The sequence below is a fragment of the Anguilla anguilla genome, chromosome 6, assembly GCF_013347855.1.
Source record: "Anguilla anguilla isolate fAngAng1 chromosome 6, fAngAng1.pri, whole genome shotgun sequence".
Classification (NCBI taxonomy): domain Eukaryota; kingdom Metazoa; phylum Chordata; class Actinopteri; order Anguilliformes; family Anguillidae; genus Anguilla; species Anguilla anguilla.
The window spans coordinates 58,893,244-58,907,881 of record NC_049206.1 but is presented as its reverse complement, the minus strand read 5'-3'; the positions used below and the strand labels follow the sequence as shown (position 1 = coordinate 58,907,881).

The window sequence follows — 14,638 nt, the reverse complement described above, 5'->3', positions numbered from 1 at the left end:
GAATGCACAGCTGAACTCAACTCAAGTTCAGAGTTTCTATGCGGACTATATTTCAGTAACACAAACAGAAGACTCTAAGAAATTGAGAGATGTTTTCACTATAAAAAATCACCACTGTTGCTGAGTTGCAGCCATTTTATTTCCTTCCTCAGGGAGAAACGGACGTCCAAATCTCACGGCAACCAATGGAAAACCCGTTTCCACGTCCGACGGCAACGCCAAACCGTCATCAGGCCACAGGTACATCACCAGTCCGGAAGGACTGAAATGGGTAGGTACCCATCTCAAATACCCTTCTTAAACTTGGCAGAAAAAAAAAGCTTAATATTTACATTTTTTTTTGACAGAATACAAATGTCTTGGACCACAAAAATGAATGAAATATTTTCAAAAATATTATTAGTTCTATTTTTTATTGACGGTAGTTTATATTTCACCAGAATGGAATGTATGGTTGTTGAGATTAAAGACCAGAGACTCATGTCCCCTACAGGGGACAAAACTGAATTGCAGGGTCTTAAGAGGATACAGTATGTATTTATTTTTTTCATATGAAATGACAATTTTTTTTTTGGTTCTGCTCAGATAGTGGACCTGGACAAAGGGGTTCTGATGAACGAGAACGGGCGGATTCTGCAGGACTCTCACGGAAAGCCTCGTCGGGTCATCCTCGGGGAGGACGGACGCACCATTTTTGGTTTGTTTAAAAAAAAAAAATTTTTTAATTTTTTTTTAAACTTTCGTTTAGATGTTGGCGTTTTTACCACAGCAACCGTTTGACGGGAAATTGTTTTGACAGGGCAAATATTGCCACAGCATTACTTCTGATTGCCATGTACAATAACAAGTCTTTCAAAAGAAAATTTAAAAAAAGCACCCCGACACTCAATCATCTTGGCGCAAATGTGTAAAACTACGTAACCGCTACACAGAAACAGCGTGCAGTGTTTATCCGGGTGAAGTAACCGACAACATGCCAGTCAAAATGTCACTTGTGCGAGTAATGTGTAAGTCAGTAAATGCGTACAAGACGCTCACGGTAACAGCCGTAGTTAAATGCACAGCTGGCATCGGCTGCAGCTGCGGCTTAATAATTTTTGTCTGGGTGAAGCTGTTTCATCTGTTAAGCTAGTCTGTCTGGTGCTCATTTTGTGGAGAATTTCGGAAAGCCGGCCAAGTGCTTCCTCTTCAGGACTCCATGCTGGTGGCTTCATGTTGGGTTCTTTGCTCTCGCTGGGGGCAAAAAACTCGACGTGCAGAACTGACTGAAAAGTTGACTCAGTTGTCAGAATGCGTTAGTGAGTCGAGCTGGAGAACGAAAACACTGAGTGAGAACAAGGGCCTGGGACTCTGACCACAGCTTCTCCACCCCTCAGATGCCCAGGGCAGCCCGCTGGTGAACTCCGAGGGCCTGGCCCTGTTCGGGCACGGACGGGACAGCCGACCGGTGGTCAACCCCAAGGACAAGTTCTTCACTTTGGGCGGGAAGCAAATCGTGGGCCTGGACCGTCCCACGCCGAAAACGACGACCACCACGACCGCAACGACCACCACGACCACACCCGAGCCGACGACGACCATGCCAACCACCCCAGAGGTGACCACGGAGGAGCCCACGACCATGCCCCTCTTCCCCACCTGTCCACCCGGAACGTACTCCAGGGTGGACGACCTGGGGTACCCCATGTTCGACGACGACGGCATACTCAACTGCTACCCCGACGGTAAGAAAGTTCGGACCGCGCGCGTTCCTCTCACGCACCGAAAAACTGTAGCAGGCGGTCGCCAATCCTGGTCCCCAGAGAACCACGGGGCCTGCTGGTTTTAGCTGTCACTCAGCCCTTAACTGACCAATTAAATCGCTTAATCACACAGTCAGCTCCGCCCCGCCTTGTTCCATGGGCCTGAAAACTGCTTGCTGATTTTACTGTGAATCCCAAGAGCAACAGACTCTGTGGACCACTAGGACCTGAGTTTCAGACGCCTGATATATTGCATTAATATGTATTATAAGTTCACAGATCATATCACATATTTATTCTATTTCAGTTTCCTGTTTTACTTCAGTATTGCTCCATATTGGCACATTGTGACTCATACTTACACATTTTGTTCACTTACTGCATCCTAAGTTCTGTCACTTCACTGCAGTGACCGAAAATGACTGGCTTTGTCCTGCACTTCTGAACTCGTACAACGCTGTCCAACCTGATACGTTCCCTGTTGTTTACACTTGGTGCAAGTCCTAATGGCCTTGTAAGTTGCTTTGGACGAGAGTAACCGACAAATGAATGGATGTAAAATAATACAAAGCTATCAAATGCCTGCCGTTTTCAGAGAGGAGGAATCAAAAACTAGAAAATATGTTTTGCTAACAGACAGTAACTTGATAACTTGACAGCTATGCCAAAAAAAGGAAAGAAGTCCGGTTTTTCTTTAAAAAAAAAAAATACAGTCCATTTATTTAACTTGTGTGAATTCCCGCTTTAATCTTGTTTAAAACAAGACTGGGAAAACAGAAAATAGAAGTTGATGAATAGGCAGTAGAATTTCCCCCCCCCCCTCCGCATTCTCGTCGGTTTGCTTTGTTCTTCTATGGTATGAGCCTCCTTCTCAGCGTCCGCAGATTGACCCCACGACTCCAGGGTGGGAGCAGGCGAATTGACGCTTGGATATAACTCAGGTTAAACTCGGATTAAACTCGGTTTAAACTTGGAGACGCACATTACAGCGGTTTGGGGTTTGCACCGCGGCGGCGGCGGCGGCGCCAGTTGCCGTACCGGGACATCAGTCGACCCCCCAGCTGCATGGAAACAGGAAGTGAGATGCAGGGATTCTAGCAGCCGGCCGCCAGCAGCGCAGCTCATCGCCGCCCGCCCGCCTGCCCACGTGCGACTCCGGCGCCTCCTCTGGCGAAACACGTGGACTACAGGCGGCAGCACATGCTTGGCTTTGCTAAGAAACAGCTGGGCCTTGCAGCAGCAAAGATCGACTCTCGTCCAGGAGAACCACGGCGGGGGGGGGGGGGGGGGGGGGGTCTACTTTCTAAGTTCTTGTCTGGGAGAACCACAGGGCCTGCTTTTTAAAAACATTTTTTTTTCTACTCTGCACTTAACTGATCAGTGAGAAGTTTATTAAGCAGCTGAACTGATTTTTGGGTGGAAACAGAAAGCATTAGACCCCATGGTTCTCCAGGATGATGGTACAGCTCTACTGCCTTACGGCTATTTATGAAATCATGCATTCAGTCTGCACACTTTTCACAATGAGGGATAAAGTGGCAGAGAATGTGTTGGAAATGTCTTGTTCGCAGCGCGCAAAGCATTCTGGGCCAGCCTTTCATCTCGCTGCAAGGATTTGCTAGATTTTGGTTTGATTTTGCAATGTTTGCTGTTTTTTGTTTTTGTTTGGTTTTGTTTATATTTTTTTTTTTTGGAAAATGTTTGCAACGTCCATCTCCTGCTTCCTCAACAGAAGGGTCCTCAGGGATGGGAATGGACGCCATGGTAACAGTCTCCATGGCGACTGACAGGGCTGACGCTTTAGCTATTGAAGAAGGTACCGGCTGAGTATGGCTGCGTGTGGTGCCGTGTGGACTGTCGTCGAACGTCTTCCTGCTTGACCGCTTTCGTCTGTCTTCGACCGTTTCCATTTCGTTTTTTGTCCGTCTCTTCCCAGTTTTTTTGTACGGTGGGTTGTCTTGCCCTGCTTCTGGTCGTCGTCTGCGTCTTTAATCGATCGTCAGCGCCTAACATTCACGCCGCCGAAAGCCACACCACTAACCGTGAAACTAAAAGCTGTTGCGGCATGCTGTACTTGTGCCGAAAAATGGCTGTTGGTGGGATGTCATGTGATGTTGCGGGTCATCAGTGTCTGAACGCCGACAACGTCAGCAGCGCCAAAAAAAAAACATGAGCTCAGTTGCTCTGACTCTTAGCTTGTGCACGATGCGTGCGTCCACGCGCGGTTTTTTTGGTGAGAATTAAAGAGGTTGTTTCATTAGCTTGTTTGTTTGTTTGTTCCTTTTAATAGTTTTGGCTCTTTAGCCTTTTTTTCCTTATTTGTCGGTTAGCTCATGACCTCTCTGACCAATGAGGAAGGGCCTGTGAGGGATGTCCTGTGTGGGCCGGACCGCTCCGGACCGGTCCGGTCTGGTCCGGTCCGGTGGCTCGGGCCAGCACACAGCACGTCCGCTGAAAAGGCGGCAGTGTTGAAAGCGGGCCCTTGGCCCGGTCGCTCCTGGCTCGGGGAGCGGGAGGAAGCAGCTGTGCTGGCCTGGCCCGGCTGCACGGGACAGCGTGTGCCGTCTTCCTCCTCTGGTCTGGGCCGGGAGTGCGAGGCGCGCAGCTGCTGGCCTAGATGGGTGCGGGGAGAATTTGGGCTTCCCCCGAACCCTGTAGCACAGGGCCGGCCAGCCAAACCCTGGGTCCTGGAGGGCCACAGGCTCGGCTGGAACCGGTGTGCTGCTCAGAACTTAACAGATCAATTTCATCCGTTTGTTACAGTTAACTCACCTCACTTTGTTTCGTTTTTTTTTTTTTTTGGATCTGAACTGGTTCTGGGATTTTAGGGGAAAAAGCAAGGGCAAGCAGGCCCCATGGCTCTCCAGGACCAGTGTTGGCCAACTTGGGAGATACCAACGAGCCGACCAATCATAAGACTTTGCCCCCCAAAGCGGAGCATGGTGATTGGTTCCAGCCTAGAGAGTGGCAGATGATATCCAATATTACAGCTCCACCCCTTCCAGAGATCATAGACACCCACTCTTCCATCGCTAGTCCGCGACGTGCAGGCGCATTATTGTCAAGAGAGAACCAACAGGATTCAGAACAAGAAAAGGATGTCAAGTTGGTGTTTATATACGGGTTTACGTCTTAAATCTTTGGGAAATGCGTCAGTGTTAGCTAGAGTCAGGAGATATCCCATGTGTGCGTAATATAACCCATTAAGCTTTGGGTATGGCACAAATGATAAGAGGCTGGGAAGTATTAAAGATATCTGCTGGTGGAAGCACATAAAAGGCGTCTTGAAGAGGCATGCTTGGATTTATTGCCCCCTATTAGTTTGGAATATTGAAACGGCTGCCAAGTCTCCTTCATAGAAACAGAGTTTTAGTGTAAGCAGTGGTGTAGGCACCCTCTCCGCTTACATAACTGCTGTTATGTAAGCACACTCTTGGGTTAAGTCGGGCCGAGGGTTTCGCCTTTGGGTTAACTGTAGGCCGACGAGAAAGTTCAGGTGATTATTCACACTATTGTGAACGATTGCCTCAATTCTCATTAGCCCACACTTAAGGTGATCTGTTAATTACTCAAATGGGTTTTACTGATTTTTCCATTGTGTAGCAGTGAGGTTACCGGTCATTACTATGTGTGTTAGCACAGGTACTGTGCCGGAATATCGGAGGTGGAAGATCCAGGTTCAGAAAGTAAAAATCCTCCTCAGTGTTTTGTTCCAGTCACCTGGTGCTGCTAATTAGCACAATCCTTCAGCCAGGAGGAAAAACTAATTAGTGAAATCAGCGTCCATGGGTGGAAGAAACACAAGGCAAGATTTTTGCTTTCTGACCCCTGGACTTTCCACCTCTGCTTAATATTAAGTGGGGCCCCAAAAAAAACCTATTTCCAGCATCATGGGTGAGGTGAAAGCAATTGAGCACAAGTTCCGTGCGTGATTTTTACGTTTGGTTTTTTCAGACCACTTTGTCATCCAGACGACGTTGCCCACGACGACGACGACGACGACAACGACGACAACGACCGAAGCGACGACCACGCAGCCAATCACGAGGGCTAATATTGGGCCCTCCTCGCCATATGACGCAGCGGGAAAGAAGCGATTCACGGGTAAGTCCGAGTGAGGTCACGGGCGTGATGTCACACAGTCACGGGCGTGATGTCACACAGCGATTCTCCACAACGTTTTTCAGTGTAAAATCAACACTGATCGAGTACTCTTAACCCTAATAGAGTACATTCGGTCCCTAATAGAGTACAACAGTGTCCGTCACGTGCACTGGATTCCAGAGACAGAGCTTTGTGAAAGATGTTATTTTTATGCTTAATTCTACCAGGTAAAGCCCCACCCCCCCCCACCCCCCACCCCGGCTCTGCTTGACCTAGAGGAAGCAACAGGCACAACACCAACAAAACATGGAATAAACTCCAGATTTGTTGATTCACACAGATGTAAAAAGATTGCTTAGTGCAGATGATTTCCAAAACACATCGTGATCAGAAACAGATTCCTTATTGTGCTGTACAGGAAGAGAACAGAAGGGTAAAGAAAAAAAAACGGTAATGGCGGGGCGGGCCGACGGACGATTGCTAGAACGCGGTGGAAAACACTTCCCCAACGTTGTGAATTCTTCGGAGGAGATGCCCCCCCCGGAAACTCCAGGCCAAAAAAAAACGCCCCCAAAAAAACGCTTTTGACTCCACACCATAAATAATAAGAGCGGGAGCTTCTCAGATGGTGCTCCAAGCTCGACTCGCCGTTTCTTCAAAAACAAAAAACGGTTTCAGGGCGATAAAAAGCCGTCAAAAATTAGCCGAAAGTTGACATTTTGCATTCTGTCCGTCGCCGCGTGAACGTACAGTGATAACGACTGCCAAGGAAAGGAAAGGAAAGGGAAATGAACACAAGATGGCTGCCTGCCATCGTCGAATTGCTTGGGAAAACTATGGTCGGGTGGCTCACATTGACTAATGTTATGGCTTGCATCTGCTCGAGAAAGCCCACCATGCATTAGAGCATCTAGGGGATAATGAATATAATTACTTCACAGTTCCTTGGAGAGTTTTGACAATGGCTATGTTTCTGAAACCTCTGTTTACAAATAAATCTAGGCTTATGTTAAGACAAAACTTAAATGAAAAAAAGAAAACAAGCGATTCAGTAACTCAGGATTAAGTTGTCTTTCCCGCTATGGAAAGTAGTATGGAGGATGTTTTTACGCATACTACCCATCGTGTACTAAAACATATGCACTACACAGTATGCAGTATGCTTAGCAGAAGGTACATATTTTGAGGACACAGCAGTTAAGAGGCCGATTTGGACGCAGCCTTGGTTTATGTTTAGACAAACCTTAAACTAAAGAAAGATAATGAACGGTTTAATATCTCAAGATTAAGTTCTCTCCGTCTTGCAAGCTCCTCAGCCTGCTCCTATACCAAAGTCTGTCTCAGCCAGGGGCAGGAAGTTCCATCTTCAGAGAAATCACGTACAGGAAGTCCTTATTCTGATAGCAGTCACCCCCGGCTTGATTAGTAAAATCACTGATTATTAGTCGGTGTTAAACACCGACGCTGGTTTACTCACAGATCAGACCACAGTGAAACGGTACGAGGATATTAATCCGCTGTCATCCGTGAGCTTCGGCAACAACCGTAAGATGGCTTACTGTAAACGACGGGGCTAATAAAATAATCAGGAGCAGCAGTTGGCCTGGGATCCCGAAGCGGATACAGCAGTCCCCGCGTCTAGCCCTGCTCTCCGCTCTCCGCTCGGATACGACTCTTCTGTTTCAGACTCCAGAGGAAAAAAAAATATGCTTGGCCTGAGGCACTGTAATGGAAAGCAGGTGTGTGTGTGTGTGTGTATGTGTGTGTGTGTGTGTGTGCATGTGTACATGTGTTTGTGTGTGTGCACACGTGTCTTTGAGTGTGTGTGCATGTGTGCGTGCATCAGTGAGTGAGTTTGAGTGTGTGTGCGTGTTTGTGTGCGCAAGTGTGCCTGTGTGCATGTGTGTGCGAGGAATGGGTGCATCGTTTGCTATTAGCTGTTATAAGACTTCACTCTGGGTCTGTTTTGTATTAGGTTCTCAATGTAAATATCTCTTCACGCATTAATCTGTTTATACAGGGCTTATTTGTCATTTTCCTTGGCTTTGGTGGTGGTGGTGGGGGGGTGTGGAATGTTTTCCACCCCCCCCCCCCCAGCAGGTGGCTCTGATGACTCTGACCTCATTGCGCAGAGACGCCGGACTCTGCCGCCCAGATTACCCAGAAGCCAACAGGCCTTAACGACAGATCGGAGTCCAGAGCTTCAGTGCGTGCAGCCCGAGAGGTGGAAAGCCCAGAAGTCATAAAGCGAAAAGTCCCGCCCGTCACGTGTTCCCTCCACGCATAAACTCAGCCGGCTGATTTCACTAATTAGTCCCACCTCCTGTGCTGAAGAAATGTGCTAATTAGCAAATCCAGGTGATTAGAACAAAATACCAGGGAGGACGTCTACTTCTTGAACCTGGATTTTTCTACTTCTGGTACAGATGGACAAGGCCATTTTTTGAACCAAATGAAAACTATAGTGTTAAGAGTTACGGGGCAGGTCTTCAGCAGTGGTGGGGTTGGCTTTATGGAGTCTCTGATTGGCATGGTGCTACCATGTGCTGTCAGTCGTTAACTTAACACGCACCAATCAAAACACTGCGCTCCCAAGCACAATGGTACGATTGGCTTCGGTCATGGAGTTCACTGAGAGCAGAGATAGCTCCGCCCACTGACGGACTGATGAGTCATCAGTCTCCCACCGCTTGCCCTCCACCACGGAGTTTCAGCGCATTCCTGTTTCAAATTAACCGATGCGTAACGGCAAGAAGCGAAAAAAAAAAAAAAGGTTAAGCTATCAATGGCATGCCAAGGGGAGTTCAGTTAAGAGCAACTGTTAAACCGTAAAAGGCCTCATCTTTGAGGTAACAGCTAATACGATACGATTACCCGCTTTCCGCATGGTGCGTCCCGGGAGCTCAGGGTGGGGTTTGCGTCCGAGCTTGTCTCAGGGAAAACGTGTTCTGACAAAAACGTTCGTGCGCCGTAAGAGAAAGAGAGGAAACGTGAGGAGCCAGCGAAACGATTCATTAGGCGAACGCGCGAAATCTCGTCCGACCCGAACCTGTCACGCCTCATTAGCCGACCTGGGAGCAGACGGTTCGTAGCGGCGTCTCTATTAAAAGCAGACGGAAATGCCGCCGGCCTTTCTTCGGCAGCTGAGGTGAAGCGTCGTCATGGCGATGGGGGCGGAGGCGGCGTCGTCGTCGAGGCGTTTCAGGACATGGGCCGCGACCCTCCCTCTGATCCCTCCCTCCCTCCTCGGCGAGAGAAATAATTTTTTAAAAAGCGCCGGGGTGCGAGGGAGGCGGAGTGGGTGAGGCGGAGTGGGTGAGGCGAGGAGGCGGAGTGGGTGAGGCGGAGTGGGTGAGGCGAGGAGGCGAGCCGACCGGGGCGAGGAGGCGCGCGGGCTCGTCGCTAGGCTAACGTGCTAGTCTTGGCCCGTCCGGAGCATCGGGCGCCTTTTTGGCGGGCCTCAGTCAGAATAAGACATTTCCCCCCCCCCCCCCATCCAGATAATACGGTGGCAAGCTAATGCCCCCCCCTCGACCTTTCTCTTTGCCTTCATTATTGGAGAACCTGTTTTGCCCCCCCCCCCGCTTTCCCTTCTACCCATCTGGGTGATAACAGATCTGGTCCTTCGGGGAATTGGGGGAAGGGGGGGGGGGGGAGTTTCACTCTCACTGGCACAAAATCACAGAGTTGATGCATCAACCCCCCCCCCCCCCATGCCCCCCCAAGGGAGATAGGGCCAGCACAGGCTGCACACGCTCATCTGAAAACCATTACGTCTCGGAAAAAAAAGAAAGAAAAAAAGGAAAAAAAATACTAATAATACCGAAAAAAATTTAAAAAGTGCTGACATCGGCAGAGTCTGCCCATGGCGTCTTCCTAAGACACCTTGTGATTAATGGCTTCAATATCCCGGGTTCCAGGTTTCCACTTCTGCCTGTCTGTCCGTTTGCCACCTTTCCTGCACCCCAAAAATGGACATCTCTCTTTAGCTGTGTTCAGGGGACGGGGGGGGGGGGAGGGGGGGGGGGGGGGAGTGGGCTTGGGCACTTGTCTACGAAGGTGCGGAAAGAAACTTCAGCACCTCAAACTGGAAACTTCACCCAAAAATATAGCGTGTATGCCAAATTTATCAGTCTGTCAGTAGTGGGGTTTAGACAAATGTCAATTACAACATACCAACCTTCTTGACATCGGTCTAACTGACGTGGAAAAATCTGCCAAAATGAGAGATGACATCACTGGGCTGGCCACACCCCCCAGTCAACGTGGTATTGGAAGCACAGCTAGGTCATGCTAGATCGTTTCTGATGTGGAACGTGGCAAATAAGATAGCTAGACATCCGCAACTAAGAAAATATGTTTTTTTCTCCCCCTTCCAACAGTGGAATTATTGTACCTTCATGCAGTTGGCTTAAAGTTATGGCGGAGATTCTGTTTTCACCATAAAACTTGTCAGCGTTAACCGGCTGTGAACAGGTGGTGGTGGGGGGGGGGGGGGGGGGGGGGGGGAGTGTGGTGTGTTATGGCAGACGAAAAAAAAAGGGGGATTGTTTTAGGATTTACGAGTTTTTGGGACGGGAATGCAGAGGAACACCACGAGATACCGTTTTGGCCCGGTTAGCTGTTCCCGTTGCTGGCGGTAACCAAGGCCCAAAACCAGACCAGACACAGTCCCAGCCACAAGACACAAAGGGCAGACACAAATCTCCGGACTGTCATTCTGTCTGGTCCCTGCTCGCTGATTAAAAACAGCCCGCACGCACGCTCACTCACTCTGGCCCCGTTACGTTCTTAACCCTTCGAGGTGTGAGGTCATGAGCATATGATCACAGTGTTCTTAACTTACAGTAACGTTCTAATGCTGATGTCACAATCGATACTGGGAACTGAGAGAAACAGAGTTCTAGAACACTGACTTCGAAAGAAAAAAACATTCCAAAAGAGTGTTCCATACTCCGTACTCTTTCAAAGGGCTAAAACGAAGCCACATTTGGCACCGCACGTCGAGCTCCGTAATCCGCACCACACTGTACTCTGTCGCCATGTCAACAGCCACAACAGCAGCACTCTGGGAAGTGGATGCTCAGTACAGCATATCGTCTGAGCTCACACAAAACATTTTGGACTTGTTTTCGCGGCGCCTGGGTATTTGATTTATGTTCGGGAGAGCGCTGGCCCACGGACTCCCCCTTCCAGCAGTCGCTCGTCTTTCCCAGAAGGTCTCCCACATCCAGGTGCTGACCGAGCGCACACCTGCGTGGCAGCAGTGGTTTAACAGGAGCCGGGTGGCACAGCTGGCTTTTGGAAAAGGGGTGTGGTGGTGGGGGGGGGTGGGGTGGGGGCGTTACGTGACGCGGGTTATCCCAGGTAACGTTAGACAGAGTTACGGGCGTGTCCGCGCAGATGCGCTACGGACTCAAACAGGATCCGTTTTTTAAATCTGGCCGGTTCCAGCGGCGTGCCTCTCCGCCGAACGGGAAGCTTATTTTTCCTCCGCAGTTTGGGGAAGCCTGTCGTTCCCCTTGCCTGCAGCGCTACAGCACTGCGCTCCAGTCCTCCTTACTGGTGGTTTTGAACATCGTAAGCGCTCGTATTCTAGATGGGGCCTTCATGTATTACGATGATGGCTCATTTCCTGAATCAGACGCGCATGATTGCAGCCCTGAGTTTAATGTCTGGCAGCGTTGCGTGCCCCGTCCCCCTGTCCTTAGCCTCATACAGACGAGCGTGAAGCTCTGCTTGATAATCATAATCCTCACGCTGGGCCTCATGGGGAAAAATCCTGCTGCAGTGCAAGACTCCTGTTTGCAGATGGCGGTCTATTTTTTATAGAGACAGCGCTAAGAACCGTTTGCTCCCACATACTCTGATAAAACATAAGAGAATGCGTGCCGATCTCACCAAAGGGCATTTGTTGAAACAGATAGATAGATAGATAGATAGTTAAATCAATAAAATAAACAACTGCATTTAATGTGAGTCAGAAGTTAAGGATCAGCATTGATTGTATGCAGTGCATGTGGAAAAAGCAAAAGTAAACATTGTGAATCACCGGGGGGGGGGGGGGGGGCAAAGCAAACATGACCCGGTGCCAGCACGTCAGTTAAAAACCATAGAAACAAAAACATATTACGTGTCCAGTGGAGGATACAAATCTCTGATGTTAATCGCTGATGCTGAAGTTAATCTGATTCCTGACTTGACTTCTGAACTTTTTCCGCACCCGTTTACGTACCCCCCCCCCCCGCCCCCCCCCCCAGCTCCATACGTGAACTACATCCGTAAAGACCCCGGGGCCCCTTGCTCCCTGACGGAGGCGCTGGAGTTCCTGCAGGTGGACGTCCTGGAGAACCTGATCGAGCAGGACAGCATCATCAACGGGCGGCCGCCCAAACACAAACCCGCCAACTTCACCGTGGTCGCCATGGAGGGCTGCCACTCCTTCGTCATCCTGGACTGGGCCCGGCCGCTCAAGGACGACATGGTGTCCGGTGAGCGTTTTCCAGCGCCGTCCTCTGATCCTACACTGCCCCCTGCTGGGCCGGCGGACCACATAACAACCTGTATTTTAGTTTGGTGCTTCACAGCCATCGTTTGTCGCTCTCGTGCAAAAAAACAAAACTTTTATGTCTGAAAAATGTAGGTTTCAGGAGCAACAGGACACAGACTGTTTTATAAGAATTTCTCTCTGATATCTCATTGTAGTTTATTACTGGAATTTGGTCTACTCACGTGATGTTTTGAACCATTTTTATTGGTCGTTGCATGAGGAGTTCAAGCTCGTACAAGTTTGAGTGCATGACATGGAAGATGTGTACATCTACTTGGAACTTGAACGCGATTCAACTGTAAGCTTTCCAAGAAAAGTGATAAATCTTAAAGGAGTTTTTTTTTTTAAAGTAGACTCCATGGAAAGAATTCGGTTGCTCACTTTCCCAGGGTTTTTATTCCTCATAGAGCCACCAAAACCCGCCTTTCAGATTCAAACCACGTTTTTGGTTTTTACAGTTGCCTAATTCAAGCTGACGTTCAAGAGTCACGGCTCTTTAAACCTTACCCAAATGCAGATCTCCAGTGTATATTTCCATGAAGGATGCTCAACTGTGCGTTAAACACCAGCCGCTTCAGTTGGGGCTGAAGAGCAGATCGCTGTAGGGATTTCATATCGAAAAGACAGAGGAATGCGACGTTGAATAAAGTGACATGTAACTTAAAGTTTTTTTTATTTTATTTTTTTTTTAAAGAAAGGCCAACTGTATCAGTGGGGATGGATCTGTGTGTTTGCCTTGGCAGACGAATACAAGTCTGTTGAGTTTCACCTCAGAAGGCCTTGCGATTGGATGTCTAGGACAGATAAAGTGTCCGGTTCGCTCCTTGTTTCCTCCTGAAGCAATGCCGCTGAAAGCTCTTCCACATATCGTGCTGTCTCCTTGTTAATACGCTTCGTTTAATCTAATTCTACCGAATCAACAGCGCCTCTTGAAATTTGTGGCAGCATCTCATAGCCTCATAGCCTAGAGCCTTTAAATATTTCTTTTTTTTTTTTTTTTTACTTTGGCAACCGTCCAAGGAAAAAATATACCTTTCAAACATGCAATGGGAACAAATTTGAACTAGTTCAGCTTTTAGACCACAACTGCTGACAATTTCTGTTGAGTGGAATATATGATCTCATGATCAGAGCATTTGGGTGTTCTCCCTCATGTTTAGAAGGTAGCATTATTTTAAAGAGAGAGGTTACTGGGTGTCTTATTTTGCAGGTATCGTGTCTCAAACCCAAATCTGTGGCACCTGCAGCCTGCAGTCCTCGAGGGCGGCATGCAGTTAGCCTTAGCGTCACACGGGGTGGAGCCCAGTGACCATTTCTGTGGTGAAAAGTTGGTGAAATGCTGTTGCATTTCATTGAACGTTTTATAGCCCACTAGGATGTAGACCTGCTATATGTGATATATTGTGGTTAATCTAGCCTGTTTATGTCAAAACATCTCTGAACATAGATTTCCACCCCTCTGGACAGCTAGATTTTGGCTGTTGCTCACTGGGGAATCACTGGGAACTGGGTTTGTCCCAATATTAAGCAAGATTTCATTCCACGTTTGTGATCTAACGCCTCTGATAGGATATTTTAAAATGGGAGGAAAAATATCCTATCAGAGGAATTATAAAATGATCTGAATGCAGATGGCGGATGATAAATATCTGTGAGAGCTCTGATTGGTCCCTTTCCTGAATCCCAGGCTACATGGTGCACAGCGCCTCCTACGACGACATCCTGAACAACCGATGGTCTTCCAGAACGTCAACGGGCACGCACCTGTCCGTGGAGAACCTCAAACCCAACTCAAGGTCTGTCACCGTCGCCTTTCACTGAAGTCGACCTGACTCGGTCTGTCTTTGAACTCTGATTGGCTGGCATAAAGTGAGCTCTGATTGGCTGGATTAACGGTCTGCTCCTGGTTTTTATCGTGTACTTTTCCAAAACAAGAGCAGGAAGGCTGACATCAGGAGGGAAGGTTTTTTTTAAATGGACCTTCTCAAATTGAACTATATAAAAATAAATAAAAATCATTGCCCATAAAACTTTGGTCTTAAGATATTTACCAATGGATGGAAACGGTCTACAGCAATGTAATTTTAATATCATACACATGTACAATATTATAACCTTGCCCGAGTTCATAACCTGATCATCAGAACCTTACCACAGTGTAACCTTCATAAGGATAAGAGTTCGCAAGTTCAGAATTTTACAGCCCTATCAGACGCAGCAGAGGGGTACGGTCCGCAGATGT

General features: G+C 48.2%; 1 protein-coding gene across 1 annotated transcript in view; it reads left to right on the top strand.

Annotated features, from left to right (window-relative positions):
- fndc1 (fibronectin type III domain containing 1) overlaps positions 1–14,638 on the top strand; it is a 45,039-nt gene that overhangs the window by 24,429 nt on the left and 5,972 nt on the right. Inside the window, exons 12-18 of the mRNA XM_035423971.1 lie at positions 153–271; positions 586–697; positions 1,377–1,724; positions 3,475–3,558; positions 5,697–5,846; positions 12,107–12,337; positions 14,084–14,192. Of these exons, the coding sequence (XP_035279862.1) occupies positions 153–271; positions 586–697; positions 1,377–1,724; positions 3,475–3,558; positions 5,697–5,846; positions 12,107–12,337; positions 14,084–14,192 (1,153 nt within the window). The remainder of the gene's footprint in view (positions 1–152; positions 272–585; positions 698–1,376; positions 1,725–3,474; positions 3,559–5,696; positions 5,847–12,106; positions 12,338–14,083; positions 14,193–14,638) is intronic.